Below are 16,102 nucleotides of genomic sequence, written 5' to 3'. Positions count from 1 at the left end.
GGGGTGGCTATCATGCTCAAAGATATTTGGCATGCAGACTGGAGGGATCGCACCACCAAGCTTCCGATTAGCAGGCGACCGCTCTACCACCTGAGCTACAGCCACCACCATGCAACTATTGTGACAGGTAATGTCACTGAAGTATTCTTATGCCAGCTGTAGACTGTACATAAAGGATGGACATCATGAAGTAGCCATATTGGTGCTTTGAAATCAGGCATAATAGATTGAGTGGCTGAGTCTGACTATGAAAGTGTGAGACACTGCAAACTCATAGAAAACCAACATGTCGGTCACAATGTCAGCCTGCCTTAAAGAATATTTTGCACATTTTGGCTACCTGGATTTTTTTAAATGTAAATGCAGATGACAAATCTGCTTGTTAGTTGACACAAAACTGTAGATTTTAAAATGAAAAATACAAACTGCTTAAGTATAAGCTGGAGAGTCAACATTTGCTCCATAGTGTAGTGGTGTACACATGTAACTAACAAGTAAAAGCTCCCAGCATTGATTCTAGGAGGATATACGGATCTCTTTGGGATTGTGTCAAAGTACGCAACCTGCCATGGTGGCCTGTTATTATTACAAGAAGACTCAATAGTTTCTTCTTCTATAGGATGAAGATTCAACAGTTTTTCCAGTGCAAATCATAGCTAGCAGTGTTTGCTTTTATTTATTGAGTGTATTCCTTTTTCAAATGTTCATAGACAGCCACAGTTCTTAGTCTACGTCTAAACTCTGCTGGTCTGATAATAATAGAGTTTATCTTTCCACGTGATTTAAATAAGAAGAATAAGAAGAAACAGGAACAGAGAGAAAAACATAAATCAAGCTACTGGCAATAGGACTGTGACAAAGTGGGTGAGAAGACCATTTGTCTACATTCTTAGTTAACATTCTTGCTTTGAGTTAACCATATTTCACATGTAATCTGCAATCCGGTTGTTCAGTGATGACGCGACGAATCCTACTTCCGGGTCTAAAGTAGTCTGCGTTTAATATGGCTTTTGTGTTGTTAACATGTTTAATGTTATGTATTTTCTTCTATTTGATCTCAAAAAGCTCCTAAAACAGTCAGTGATCACTGTTGACCTCCCTCGGCTTTTATTACCACTAATCATTTATTTAAGCTCAGTTTTTAAAACCTTAGGATGTAACTACAGCCCAGCCCATGCAGCAGTATATGAATGATTAACCTCGTATTGTGGATGGATTATCTCAGTTGTTCTCCTGGCTGAAGTTTGGTCCTTTTACAGCATCCTGCCATGCGATTACATTTGTTTCTGACCACTGAGAACACTCACGTTAACTTTTATCGAATGGAAAAAAAGTTAGCTTGTTTATATTATGCTAACATAGCTGTGTTGCTAGCGGTCATTATATACCAGCTAGCCCAACTTCAGTAACCCTACAAACGTCACTGCTGTTTAGTTTTCTGTCTTCATTTATGCTGGAAGTGATAACAGAGCTGTACGTTTGAATTTGTTTCCAAAACCCCGCAGTCAGGACATGCTATATTGTATTTAGATAGAAGCTAGCGAGCTAACTTCCTGCTAACTTCTAACTCCGTTAACTGTCATAAATTCCGTTTTCATGGATGCCTGGATGTTAAACTCAATTGTTACACCTGGTAGAGCAGAACGCTGATCATTTTATTAAAGATGAAAGACTTTAGACAGTTTTTCAACTCTCAGTAATGCCACAGTAATCGTTTGATATATGGACCTGCAGCGGAGTTTAGACCCAGACACGGCTAGTGACGTCAGACTGAACAACCGGATAGGCAAACATCTACTATCCCGGGTTTGTTTATGTTTTGCACTTTTACAGATTATATAATATAACATCTTGGTTTAAATCAATTCATACAAGTTTGTTAAGTTAACATGTTCTTTATTTCAACTGTTAATTTGTATTGTTTAGAACTTACCTTACCTACCTGTCTTGCAGAAACAAAAGGAGGAAATGTAGTTTTACTTCCTGCTTTATACCTTCTGGGTTCATTTGAGGTCACAGGAAGAGACCAAGTGCAGAAGGGGAAGAACTCTTATAATTTAATAAAGTTGATTTTAGAGGGTTTATGAAGAGATAGATTTATTGTTGTAATATGTATTGATTACACCAGAGTTTATGTTGCCAGTAAAGAGGAGTAGTAGAGGTTTGAATATAATCATGTTCATCTTACCTACCTACTGAATGGAATAGTCCAGAGGAGAAATTGTTTGGTTAAGTGGACTATTTAAGCAGAAGAACTCAAGTGTTTCAGAGGAGAAAGGTTCAGGTCAGTGTAGCTGTGTGCAGTTTGACCTTAATTTCTGTTGATTTAAGTTCAGTTATGTTTATTTGAACTGAGTTAATTATAGAGTTGAGTTTCTTATTTGTTTTTTTTTTTGTAAATATTGTTTGGGCCACAAAATGGTGAATAAATCACTTGCTACACTGGACAGCATCAGTCTCCTGCACTTCTTTGACCGCTTAAGTCGAGTCCTACCACAAGGACGAATCACTTATAAAAACATATGCAGCACCAGTGTTGTGCACAAATATGTACTGATAATGTCCTTATTTGACATTATGGTTAAATCTATACATTAGCTTGCGTGTGACTGTGAACTCATTCAGTTTATATTGTTTTCAGTCTGAAATAGCTGCAAGTTAGAAATGATCCAGTGATTGTCAGGGTGGTGTGATGACACCAAGTTACTTTATTTCTGAAAAGTTAATAATAAGCAGGGTGAAACACTGAACTGTGTCCCCATTGTTAGGACATATGTGCTGTTAAGGTCCGTGTATCAAGAGAATGGAAACTTTGTTTCAGCAGCTGGTAAGATTTTTCCTATATTTGCGCCATAAAAGTTAATACATGTATTGTAAATATGTACATGTGGATTTTAAATATAATATTTATATATAAATGTATAAAAAAATTTACGTTTCTGTTAAATTGTTTCGTGACAAATCTGTCACATTGCACATGTCTAATTTTATGCGTAATGCTGATAATTTTCTTATTAAATTTTCTTTATTTATTTTTTACAATTTTTTTTTATTTCCTGAACTCAGGGGAGTTATCTAAACCACAGTTTCAGCTCAGTCACACTACTCTCTCAGTTATTAAACCATTTCGCTGGTACAACTAACATGACACTGAGCTCATATTTACATGATTACAATCTATGACTGAGGTGTGATCATGAAAAGATTCAAAAAAGGTGATTATTATTGTTTTTCTGTGAACTTTCAGACACAGCTACATCTAGAAATGAAACAGTTACAGTTTATGAATCAGACAGGGTAAACTTAAGTCTAATCTAATCTTTGTTTTATTCACAACTTGTGTTTAAAAAAAAATCAGTAAATCCAATTTTAAAATCTAGATTTTCTCACTCATTTAAACATGTCTGAAATCTTTGTTAATACCCATTCTCCAAAAGTTTGACTAACTTTAAAAATATAGGCAGCATCTTTACAGGTGATAGTAAACACATTTATAAAAGTGATTCATCGGATTTCTCTCCTTTACTTCAGACCCATGGAAACGCTCTATTCCTCATCCTTGTTTTGGGATTAGGAGGAAGCTTTCAGGTCGGCTTCCATATCACTGGACTGAGTTCTCCTTCGCCGGTGAGACGCGTCGCCTTTATCATTTCTTCTCCATTCTGTCTCGATTATCTGGATCACATTTAATAACAGTTTAAATCTATCTCCACAGTACATCCAGCGCTTCATCAACAGCAGCTGGTATGACAGATACGGAGAGCCTCCACATCCGCAGACGGTCACAATGATCTGGTCTCTTATTGTTTCCATGTTTGCTGTCGGGGGACTCTTAGGTGCCATCAGTGTCAAATTTACCTCAGACTTGCTGGGAAGGTGAGTATGAAGACAGATGTTGTACCAAGCTGTATAGCCTAAGGAGACCTGAAGTCATGAGTTTTCCTTCTTCAGAAAAAAGGCAATGATCTGCAACAGCTTCATTGCTGTTCTTGCAGCAGGATTCATGCTGGCAAGTAAAAATGTCAACTCTTTCGAAATGATCATTGTGGCAAGATTTCTGTTTGGTTACTCAGCAGGTAAGTTGCCATATTCTACAGACTCCTTATTAATATGTTTTCACCACCTATACTCACCATGCTTGCTTTATGCGACCTGCAGGCTTGGGAATGAACACTCACTTAATATATCTTGGGGAGATTTCACCCAGAAAGATAAGAGGGATAGTGACTCTGACCTCAGCCACTTTTTTGTCACTCGGGAAAGTGTCTGGGCAGACGTTTGGGTTAAGGTAAGCACCTGAAGTTGATATGAAAAAGAAAAATGGGCTTTAACCCATTGTCAAAAGCTACTGCAGCATATTATGACAATAGATTACAAATTAAACACAACATTTCATTTTGATTTTTCAGCGAGATCCTTGGCCGCGAGGACACGTGGGACATTCTCCTTAGTGTCGCTGCACTTTTCTCCTTTGTTCAGATTGTGATGTTGCCTTTTTTTCCTGAGACGCCAAGATATTTACTCATAGAGAAAGGTGATGATAAGGCATGCAAAAAAGGTTAGTAGCTTTGCGCAGTTTATGTATCAAACACGACCCCAGATGTTTATGAAAATGTGTTCTACAAACACATACTAGTTAAAGATAAATGATAGTCTTGTGAAATTACAAGTCAATCAGTCCCTGCGTGTTTTGTATTTGAGCAAAGTTGCACATTTTTCAGTTCTTATCCCCTCCGTGATTTGGGATTTTCTGGTTTCAGCTCTCCAGAGTCTGTGGGGCCAAGGTGACTACCAACAAGAAATGGATGAGATGTTGACCGAGCAGGCAGCCATTGAAGCAGCCCCACCAGTGAGCCTTCTGCAGCTGCTGAGAGACAGGACTGTCCGATGGCAGGTCATCACCATCTCCATCATCTACTGTTGCAACCAGCTGTCGGGCATTTCTACAGTATGAACAATACCATATAGTATTAGTATAAAACCATATGATACAATATGATATAGGATTGCTAAATTGCAAAATGATACATTACAACAATTTTGTGACTTTTGGAGGTTCACGCACATGCATACATGATATATCTGTATAACTACAGATCAATATATCTATTGATATCTGTACAGGGAGTGCAGAATTATTAGGCAAGTTGTATTTTTGAGGAATAATTTTATTATTGAACAACAACCATGTTCTCAATGAACCCAAAAACTCATTAATATCAAAGCTGAATGTTTTTGGAAGTAGTTTTTAGTTTGTTTTTAGTTTTAGCTATTTTAGGGGGATATCTGTGTGTGCAGGTGACTATTACTGTGCATAATTATTAGGCAACTTAACAAAAAACAAATATATAGCCATTTCAATTATTTATTTTTACCAGTGAAACCAATATAACATCTCCACATTCACAAATATACATTTCTGACATTCAAAAACAAAACAAAAACAAATCAGCGACCAATATATCCACCTTTCTTTGCAAGGACACTCAAAAGCCTGCCATCCATGGATTCTGTCAGTGTTTTGATCTGTTCACCATCAACATTGCGTGCAGCAGCAACCACAGCCTCCCAGACACTGTTCAGAGAGGTGTACTGTTTTCCCTCCTTGTAAATCTCACATTTGATGATGGACCACAGGTTCTCAATGGGGTTCAGATCAGGTGAACAAAGTGGCCATGTCATTAGTTTTTCTTCTTTTATACCCTTTCTTGCCAGCCACGCTGTGGAGTACTTGGACGCGTGTGATGGAGCATTGTCCTGCATGAAAATTATGTTTTTCTTGAAGGATGCAGACTTCTTCCTGTACCACTGCTTGAAGAAGGTGTCTTCCAGAAACTGGCAGTAGGACTGGGAGTTGAGCTTGACTCCATCCTCAACCTGAAAAGGCCCCACAAGCTCATCTTTGATGATACCAGCCCAAACCAGTACTCCACCTCCACCTTGCTGGCGTCTGAGTCGGACTGGAGCTCTCTGCCCTTTACCAATCCAGCCACGGGCCCATCCATCTGGCCCATCAAGACTCACTCTCATTTCATCAGTCCATAAAACCTTAGAAAAACCAGTCTTGAGATATTTCTTGGCCCAGTCTTGACGTTTCAGCTTGTGTGTCTTGTTCAGTGGTGGTCGTCTTTCAGCCTTTCTTACCTTGGCCATGTCTCTGAGTATTGCACACCTTGTGCTTTTGGGCACTCCAGTGATGTTGCAGCTCTGAAATATGGCCAAAGTGGTGGCAAGTGGCATCTTGGCAGCTGCACGCTTGACTTTTCTCAGTTCATGGGCAGTTATTTTGCACCTTGGTTTTTCCACACGCTTCTTGCGACCCTGTTGACTATTTTGAATGAAACGCTTGATTGTTCGATGATCACGCTTCAGAAGCTTTGCAATTTTGAGACTGCTGCATCCCTCTGCAAGATATCTCACTATTTTTGACTTTTCTGAGCCTGTCAAGTCCTTCTTTTGACCCATTTTGCCAAAGGAAAGGAAGTTGCCTAATAATTATGCACACCTGATATAGGGTGTTGATGTCATTAGACCACACCCCTTCTCATTACAGAGATGCACATCACCTAATATGCTTAATTGGTAGTAGGCTTTCGAGCCTATACAGCTTGGAGTAAGACAACATGCATGAAGAGGATGATGTGGACAAAATACTCATTTGCCTAATAATTCTGCACTCCCTGTATATATGAGACTTCATTGTTCCTTCCATATCAAGTTTCTATCAACAGAATAGACTAATATATAAATCAGATTTCATGCTGACTGTTTATAGCCTAATAGTGCCTCTTTTCTTCCCAGATTAGTACCTTTACTTATGACATCTTCCTGGAGGCAGGTATACCAAAGAAGAAGATCCGCTATATCACTCTTGGTCTTGGAGTGGCTGAAATTCTCACCTCGCTCACCTGTGTAAGCAAACACTCAGTCTGTGCCTGAGCTCATCTGTGTAAATGAGCATTTTAAGTGTATACATCCTTTCATTTGAACTATTAGAGACAATCTCCTTATGACAAGTCTGTCATTATTTTCTCCCTTCCTCAATTTCAGGGTCTTCTCATTGACCTCACAGGGAGAAGACCATTGCTGTTCGGTGGTTACGGTGTCATGTCTGCTTGCTGGATTTTTGTCACTGTCACACTCAACCTGAAGGTAAACCATTACCAGTGGTGGGCAACATAATATTAATAAAAGTAAAAGCAATGTAAAGAAAGCAAAACAAAAACAGTTGATTTGTTAAAGACAACAAATGTCAGGTGTGTGAAGAGACTGAGGACCCAAGTGCAGGCAAACGGAGATGAGGGTGGATGATAACAAAAAACGAGCCTTTATGGACAGCTGAACAAAAACTACAAACAGGTGGAACAGAGAAAACTAAGCAAAACCTAAACTGGGAAAAACTATGCATAAACATATAACCTGAGGGCGGAAACCACAGGCCAGAAAAGAGAGACCAGGAAACGCGGGTAAAGCTGACGGAAGAAATACAGAAGCAACATGGAAGAAAACAAGCAGACGGACCAACAAGGGACAAAGGGAAGCACACACAATAAATACACACAAGGTAACGATGGAAATGCAAACAGGATGTTCCTTGAGTTGACTGTTGTTGTAATTTGGTGCAATATAAAAAAAATTGAATTGAATTAAATTGAATAGGAGGGAGATACAACTGAACCTAATTAGAAGTGATGAGACAGGAAGGAAGCAAAACAGAATACACTGACATAGGACACGGACTTTCAAAGTAAAACAGGTAATACATGAACACAGAAGCAAGGATAACAAAGAAGACAGAACACAGAGACCTGACACGTTGGCACAAGAAGGCACAGAGTGGGCATAACACGGAACACAGGAGAGGCACATAAACAAAACCTAAAGACTGGAAAATCACAGATGACACCGTTTCTACTCATCAAGATCAAGGATTAAGGAAGTTTTCTTTTCATTTGCAACACATGTTTACATGAGGTGGAATGAAATTACGTACACACGGTCCCGGTTATCCATAGAAGGGAAAAGAAACAGAATAACGAAGAAACTAAAAAAAAAAACCCACAACTAACAAATAGCAAGTAATGAAATAATACAATATAAGTAGAGTGCAACAACCTGAGTACCAGTATGGAGTATAAATATAGGTATAAATATTTTAGCAGCAAGAGGGCATGATGACCAGCATTAATAAAGTGATGGTGTCAGTAAAGTATCAGTAGTATAACAGTTCTTGTCCATTTATGCATTGAGAAGTCTCACAGCTTCTGGAATGAAGCTGTTTCTCTGTCTAGTAGTTTTGCATTTAATGCTCCTCAGCCTCCTGCCTGAGGGGAGCAGGACAAAGAGTGTGTGTGCTTGATGAGTGGGGTCCTTCATGATACAGGTAGGCCTCTTCCTGCATCTGGAGGTGTATATGTCTGTGACGGTTGGGACAACAACTGTCTGTGTAGCCTTTACTAGAAAGTACACTAGTAACAATATTGCCAATATGACTGAAGATGACCTGTTTCATAAAGGGGAAAATGTGTATAAGCTATCACTGCTGTGATGATAAAAGGCAGAAATATAGAAATTAATCTGATGCAAAATCAAATATATGCATTTAAAACTGTCTTTCACACAGGATTCCAGCTACTGGGTTCCATACATTACTGTGAGTTTGATGGTTGTCTTCATCATGTTCTTTTGTGGAGGACCTGGTAAGCGTAAAGCACTTATACATATGTAGCTTAACGTTTTTAGTATCCAGTACATCACACCTGTAGCGGTTATGGAAAACGTGTCTATATGCAAAGATAACAAGGTCAATTCCCTGTTCTTTCTCTGATTCTCACAGGAGGAGCCACACCAACGCTCAACAGTGAGCTCTTCATTCAGTCTAATCGAATGGCATCACTCGTCCTCACAGGGCTGCAGGGGTGGTTTATGTTTGCAGTGATGGGCCTGGTCTTTCCATTCCTCATTGTACGTACGACCAAACTAAAAATAAGCAGCACATTACACTATAACACCCACAGGGATCTATATGTTGTGCTGAAATCATGAATGTCGTTTCTTTCCCAGGATGCTCTCAGCTCGTACTTATTTTTGCTGTTTGCCTCTGCCTGCATGCTGGGTAGTCTTTATACCTTCTTCCTTTTGCCTGAGACTAAAGGCAAGACCCTGCTGGAGATCTCAGAGGAGTTTAAAGCCATCACTGTCTGTGGGAAATCCTTTGCCGAGGAAACGAGAACAGAGACCAGGTTGTGATGAGGACCACGTATAGCTACAGCAAAAAACATGAGGAAAAAAACATTTTTTCTTTCAGGACAAGATTGAATGACTGTGGAAAAAACATGCTTTGCAAATAAATGACTCACAATGACATTAAACAATGTTACAATTCCCAAAATTTGGAATCTTTCCAACTTCAGTTTTTGCTTTTTAGTTGCTTCTGCTATTTTCTGTTTGTCCATAAATGGTGACTGTTGTGCAATCAGATCCTGTACAAAGTTTTTTCTTGGCCCACGTTTCTTTACAACTAACAACAACCAGTGTTGGTCAAGTTACTTGAAAAAAGTAATCAGTAACTAATTACTGATTACTTCCCCAAAAAAAGTAATCCTGTTACTTTACGGATTACTTATTTTCAGAAGTAATTAATTACTTAGGTACTTTTTAAAAACACGATTTACAACCTGAATAGGTGATAAAGCGATAGATCTTTCAGCCCAATTCTATTTTTTCTACATAATCCATCATACAAAATGTAATCAAATGGAAAAGTCCTTTTTTAAAACTTGTTTTATCAGTTTTAGTCTTTTAACTTTATGAATCAAGCAAATAGATGTAAGTAAAACACAGCAGAAAATAAATAAAGTCAAAGACTAGCGGTCCTTTTGCTCTATTTTCACCTATAAAGCAGGAGTGAGGTAGGCGGAGGTTTACCCTGGTGCAGATGTGCTGCAGAGGTCAGTTGAAGAATCCGCGAGTTTCTCTGTGAATTCCCCATTACATCGTAGCCCACTCGGTGCTTGCTTGGAAGTTTAGGGGGTTTTTTTCGATGTAAAAAAATGTTTTCTTCCCACGCACAATGCTGGGAAGAAAAGGAAGTGACAATGTTTTTGTCACTTTTTATGGATTCAAACTTAAAGTAAGGTCAGTACTTCCACGCTTTAAACGCTGCACGCTCATACTCTCTCCCACACTCGATATATTATCCATTGTTGATCTGCACACAGCTGTTGTCAGGAACGTTGCACTTGCTTACGTCACTGTCATGCGACATTCACACAAAAAAATCACGGTTTTAGTAACGCAGCGTTCCTACGGAAAAGTAACGGTAATCTAATTACCATTTTTTCAATAGTAATCCCTTACTTTACTCGTTACTTGAAAAGAGTAATCGGATTACTTAAGTAATCGGCAATAACGCGTTACTGCCCATCTCTGACAACAACTAACCTGCATAATGGGCTTCCATTACAATTCTAAGATACAGTATTAAGTAATCATCAGGTAATGGCATAATATCATTATGCAATTTTCCATATGCCCAAACACTATGCTCTTAAATGCCACTAGTTTAGCCAACAGCAAAGTTGGAGAAAAGGAGCACTTCAGAGAAAACGTAGTAGTGAAAGGAAGGCTCACTTTATGATGTTTCACTAATTAAGAATTCTTCGTATGGAGGATCAATCATACAACAGCTATAGAATTAACTGGGGTGTTCCTCAAGGTTTAATTTTAGATCCCTTGTTTTTCTTTTTTCTCTTTTTTTCACTTTTGTTACTAAGGGATACTGCCCATGTCCAAATGCACATTTCTATGTTGTTTACACCAGATTTTGAGCCTACTATCTGAATGTTGAAGCAGAAATCAAGACCAGGGTATTTCCTGTTCTAAGTTGACTGGAGTGGCACCCTGTGTGGTGTTTAAACTTCAGTATGTGTAGTGTGCATACTGTTAAGCTCTTCCACATACCTTGGTTGAAATGAGTAGTTATTTGAGATGCTGTTGCTTGTTTATCAGCGTGAACAAGTCTGGCTATTCTCCTCTGATGTCTGGTATGAACAAGACCAAAGTCACTTAAATCACCTTTCTTCCATCTTGAGCTGTTGCTGATTAGATATTTGCCTTAACAAGTAATATAACTTGACAACACACCCCTTCACGTTTACACTGTGTCCCTTCCTGTTTGTGGAAGCTACACATGCTGATAAAACGAGAAGTGAGAGCAGCGGAGAGGATCGTGGGTGTTTCTTTTCCCTCCCTCCAGGACACCTATTGCACCCGCTTTAGACTTTTATTTTATTTTTAGCTTTTTATCTCTATGTTGTTTTAGTGTACACTGAGGGCCGTGGGAGCATTGCAATTTAAAATTCCTGTGGATGATCTGTACACGTTTTTTTTTTTTTAAATAAAGCTGACTTTGACTTTGACTTGGATTTTGTTTACAGTGAGAGCAAAACTGTGAATACAGTGATGAAAATGGTCAGTACTTTCAAGAATGGTGTATATAGCTTTAATATTTAGATATATTATTAACAAATCGCACAATAACAGTGGCGTTGTTCACGCTAATCTCCAACAGGGGGCAGCACTTCTCTAAGTCTCTTGTTAGCTTTCAGTCTGTCTCCGCTCTTTTCTCCCCTTGCTGAAAGCTGCTGCGGCGGAAACAGCAGAGTCCAGTGTTTTCCGTAGTCATCGTTCACTAGCGTAAAGGCGAGTAGTTGTAGGCTTTGTCTACTCAAAGAAAGGCTTGAGTTTGTTCATTTGTTTATATAATTTAGCCCGAAAATGCCGTTAGAGAATCTAGAGGAAGAGGGTCTTCCCAAGAACCCCGACCTGAGGATAGCACAGCTGAAGTTCCTGCTCACAATGGACGGTCACCGACAGGATGCTAAAGTGAAGACGGAGCTCATGGACGCTATCAAAGCTAACAGTGAGTTAGCATTTCATCCAGTAAAAGCTGTTTCATTGGAAACACGAGTCTCATAGTGCACGATTTTGTCTCTTCATCAAGACACTGGGCACATAAATGCTCCATAGATGTGACTAATGTATAAAATGTTAACTTATAATAAATGACGGGCAGCGCAGGAAAGTTAGCATGCTAGCTAACGATAACAGAAGACGTCAACCGTGGAACTCACTGTGTAGTCTATTTTGCATAGCATTACCAAGTTAGAGAGTTTACATTCACTATGCAGTATTTTAAGCCTTTACATTTCCCTTAAGCTAAGGTGACAACCTTTGCGATGTCATGTTAAAATCCTTTCCCGGTTCGTTAATATGAGACGTAAAAGGTGTACGCTACGTGTTAAGACTCAAGACGTTTATTGTCATTTTCGTAGGGTGTTACCCAGCCTGAAACGAAATACTGTTTCTCACCAGCCTCTACAGTGTAATAAGCAATACAGTTTAAAAAGAATAAGTTTCAAAAAGTGCAGCAAAAAAGCCACAAATAGCATAAAAGTTCTAAAACAAACTCCAGTCACATAAGTTAGCCATGTTAGCGATGTTTCACGTTTTACACCACCGTGCTTTCTGTGTTTCAGATATGGCGCCGTATTACGAGAGTCTGTGCAAGGAGCTGAAGTGGCAACTGGATAGTGACCTGCTGAGTAAAATGAAAAAGGCCAACGAGGAGGAGCTGAAGCGCCTGGATGATGTGCTGGAGGATGCAGAGAAGAACCTGGGAGAGAGTGAGATCCGAGACGCTATGATGGCCAAGGCAGAGTATCTCATCAGAATTGGAGACAAGGTATGTTTTCAGAGCAGTCAGAATATTCAAGTTTCCAGGTAGGAAAATGAACACTGTTAATGCCTGTGCATGTTGGAATATCTTTTTAGTTTTAACACTCTACAACACATATCTGCTTCTAAGTGTTTTGGGTGAAACATATTGAATAAAGTTTAGTTTTCAGAATTTCTCCAACAATAGCTGCTCCTTGGAGTTCCCAGATATCACAGCAAAGGGGTTGACATTTCCCTTTGATGTCAACACTAAGTTTACAGCAGTTAAATTGCTGGAAATGACAGTTTTTAATTTTGTTTTCCCTTTATTCTCTTAGAGCTGTTTGCATGAAGGTTATCACAGTTGCCCACTTCAAAGTTATATGTACAAAAAGTAACAGATTGGCTATTGCCTGATCTTATCTGATGTCACCACAGGAGGGCGCCCTAACTGCATTCAGGAAGACTTATGACAAAACTGTGGCTCTGGGTCACAGACTAGACATCGTCTTCTACCTCCTGAGGATTGGCCTCTTTTATATGGATAGTGATCTCATCACACGCAACTCGGAGAAAGCCAAGAGGTAAAGGCTCTTAAAGCTTTGTTCTGAAACAAATCTGTCAACGCTTTTTTTTTCTATTTAATACTCATCTGTCTGCGCATCTCTGTTCATCGCAGCCTTATCGAGGAGGGGGGAGACTGGGACAGGAGAAATCGTCTGAAGGTTTACCAGGGCCTGTACTGTGTGGCCATCAGGGATTTCAAGCAAGCTGCTGAGCTCTTCCTCGACACAGTCTCCACCTTCACTTCCTACGAACTCATGGACTACAAGACGTTTGTTACCTACACCGTTTATGTTTGCATGATTGCTCTCAAGAGGCCTGACCTCCGTGAAAAGGTAGGAGAGAGACTCGTGTCTGCTCACAAGATGTGTAACTTGGCAACATGTCTGCTGGTAAGTGTACTAAATATGTTTCTCTGTAGGTTATAAAGGGAGCAGAGATCTTGGAGGTGCTCCACAGTCTGCCCTCTGTTCGCCAGTACCTTTTCTCACTCTACGAGTGCCGTTACTCAGTCTTCTTCCAGTCCCTGGGTGAGGTTTTGTTGTTGTTGTTGTGTGTGTATTCTCAAGAAAAACATCTGAATGCGAAGAGACTGTACTTACAGCCATTATCTATGCTTGTGTTGGTGCTTTGCCATATTCTGAAAACATAAATATTAAATGTGAAACTTTGTGCCACAGCCACGGTGGAGCAGGAGATGAAGAAGGACTGGCTCTTTGCCCCACACTACCGCTACTACGTGAGGGAGATGAGGATTCAGGCTTACAGCCAGCTGCTAGAGTCCTACCGATCTCTTACCTTGGGATACATGGCTGAGGCATTTGGTGTCAGCACAGAGTTCATTGACCAGTGAGTTTGTTTGTTTTTAAACACCTGTGCATATACTATGTAACTCTGCAAGATTTGGAAAATATTATTGAGTGCCAATACATCAAAGAAGAAAACACTGAAAAACTTAACTGTCGGTCTTTGAGTGTGCAAGTTTATTTTTCTTGGTATGCTTTGATTGTTTTATTTTGAACACGTAAATATAAAGTAAGCACAAATTACACTGTAAACAGAAAACAAAGTACATATCACATAATATACATGCTTGAAAAGATGTATATAGATGAGGTTTTGTGTCTTGGAATAACTTGTGCTATAAATTGTTACATTCAAACTGGACCATCTGTCTAGAACAGTTATCAGGATGGTACATTGGAAACTTACTAAATCAGAATTACTTCTGCTCAGGAATATAATTAGGAGTCTATAGGCCGATGGTCATCATGTAAAACTGGGTGTTATCAGCATAAATGTGGGAGTTAATGCTATGTTTCCTGATGACATTTTGTAGGGATAGTATTTGAAGATTTTTTTTTTTTTTTTTTTTTTTTTTAAACAAAGAAAAACAAGGGATCTAAAATTAAACCTTGAGGGACACCCCAGTTAATTCTATAGCTGTTGCGTGATTGATCCTCCATACGAAGAATTCTTAATTAACAACATGAATGAAGCCATTTTAAATCTAAACCAGAACAGCCAATAAAACTGAAGTCTCTTTAAAAGGGTGGGAGTGGTTCACAGAATCAAAAGTTGCCCTTAAATCAGGCAGCACTAAAATTGAAGACCTATAACTGAGAACAATTGTTTAAAAGTTTACTGGCGGCTTGTTCTAAGTCGTTCTAAGTTATCTTTTCAGAAGAGGTTTTACCAAAGCAGTCTGAGAATTGCATCACAGCAAACCAGTAAAATGAGCCAAGCCTTCATTTCAGTGTTGGAGGAATATTTTGACCATGAGTAATATTTAGTTGGGGGGTGATTCTTGCTCCTAATGCCTGTTACATATGAAGCTACAGGGCAGCAGTTGGTTGTTGTAGTATTTCTTGGACATTTGTGTCACCATTAAGTTCCTAAATAATTCACAGAAAACATTTGTCAAAATAAAATTGTCCAAATTCCCTGTTCAGATTTTAGGGAATGTTGGTGTTGGTTTTTTTTTGGTCCTGGCTAACGCAACATATGCCCATCTCCTTCCCACAGGGAACTGTCCCGATTCATAGCTGCTGGCCGCCTCCACTGTAAAATTGACAAAGTTAATGAAATTGTGGAAACTAACAGGTAATGAAACTATCATTGAAACCACAATACTTCGAGTAATTCCCAGAGCACTAAAATTGTGTCCTGTTCTTGCATGCAGACCGGATAGCAAAAACTGGCAGTACCAGGAGACCATCAAGAAGGGCGACTTGCTTCTCAACAGAGTCCAGAAGCTGTCAAGAGTTATTAACATGTAACCACGGAGGCCACCATCTTCATTAAAGCAAGGGGCTTGTATTGTTCTTTTTTGGCATACTGAGACCTTTTGTTTGTCAAAGTAACTCTTCTGTTGTGTAAATAAAACTTGTTTAACTGTTGACATTGCATCACCTGTTTGTTTTAAGAAAGAGGCAGACACATAGTTTCTTATAAATAGCAGTATAAATTATTTTATTTACAGAAACTTGTTACAAAACAAATATACTATACAATCTTTACTTTAAATATTAATTCTAACCTATGTTTTGTTCATGAATTACATAGCAGCCAATACATAAGTCCAGCTGAAAATGATTCTGATAATGTATACCCCAAAAACAAAACCAAAAAAAAAAAAAAAAAAAAATCTATACACGCTTTTACATAGTATGAATGGTGGTTTTATTTTTTTCTTCCCAGACAAGCTGTATTTTCTCTCACTTTCACATTCCAAGTCTACGGTGCTAAGAAAGAAAACATCCTCGTAATGTTTCCTTGTACTGGAAACAAAGTCGAGATGTCAGTAGAGATTGAGGGTAAA

General features: G+C 39.0%; 2 protein-coding genes and 1 long non-coding RNA gene across 4 annotated transcripts; 2 read left to right on the top strand and 1 right to left on the bottom strand.

Annotated features, from left to right (window-relative positions):
* Positions 1 to 2,414: 2,414 nt before the first annotated feature.
* LOC120731875 (solute carrier family 2, facilitated glucose transporter member 9-like) lies at positions 2,415 to 9,278 on the top strand. 2 transcript variants are annotated; one of them, XM_040029205.1, is made up of 12 exons: positions 2,415 to 2,827; positions 3,532 to 3,627; positions 3,716 to 3,876; positions 3,952 to 4,076; positions 4,159 to 4,288; positions 4,410 to 4,558; positions 4,761 to 4,894; positions 6,802 to 6,912; positions 7,051 to 7,152; positions 8,624 to 8,699; positions 8,837 to 8,964; positions 9,064 to 9,278. In XM_040029205.1, the coding sequence occupies exons 1-12, from the start codon at positions 2,804 to 2,806 to the stop codon at positions 9,247 to 9,249; spliced, it is 1,422 nt and encodes a 473-aa protein (XP_039885139.1). In that variant the 5' UTR covers positions 2,415 to 2,803; the 3' UTR covers positions 9,250 to 9,278. The 2 variants fall into 2 exon arrangements, with proteins under 2 accessions (XP_039885139.1, XP_039885138.1); XM_040029204.1 differs by having other exon boundaries at positions 4,761 to 4,948.
* Positions 8,488 to 9,199, bottom strand: LOC120731876. The gene is made up of 2 exons (XR_005695432.1): positions 9,082 to 9,199; positions 8,488 to 8,979 (listed from the first exon to the last, which is right to left on the bottom strand). It is a non-coding gene; the product is annotated as an uncharacterized LOC120731876 (long non-coding RNA).
* A 2,370-nt stretch (positions 9,279 to 11,648) lies between the features above and the next one.
* On the top strand, positions 11,649 to 15,682 carry psmd6 (proteasome 26S subunit, non-ATPase 6). The gene is made up of 8 exons (XM_040029202.1): positions 11,649 to 11,923; positions 12,540 to 12,745; positions 13,156 to 13,301; positions 13,397 to 13,616; positions 13,703 to 13,811; positions 13,962 to 14,130; positions 15,307 to 15,384; positions 15,464 to 15,682. Exons 1-8 carry the CDS (start codon positions 11,779 to 11,781, stop codon positions 15,558 to 15,560), a joined length of 1,170 nt encoding a protein of 389 aa, XP_039885136.1. The 5' UTR covers positions 11,649 to 11,778; the 3' UTR covers positions 15,561 to 15,682.
* Positions 15,683 to 16,102: the final 420 nt, after the last annotated feature.

The sequence above is a fragment of the Simochromis diagramma genome, unplaced genomic scaffold (assembly GCF_900408965.1).
Source record: "Simochromis diagramma unplaced genomic scaffold, fSimDia1.1 OVJJ01000483.1, whole genome shotgun sequence".
NCBI classification, from domain to species: Eukaryota; Metazoa; Chordata; class Actinopteri; order Cichliformes; family Cichlidae; genus Simochromis; species Simochromis diagramma.
This window is presented reverse-complemented; position numbering and strand designations above follow the sequence as displayed.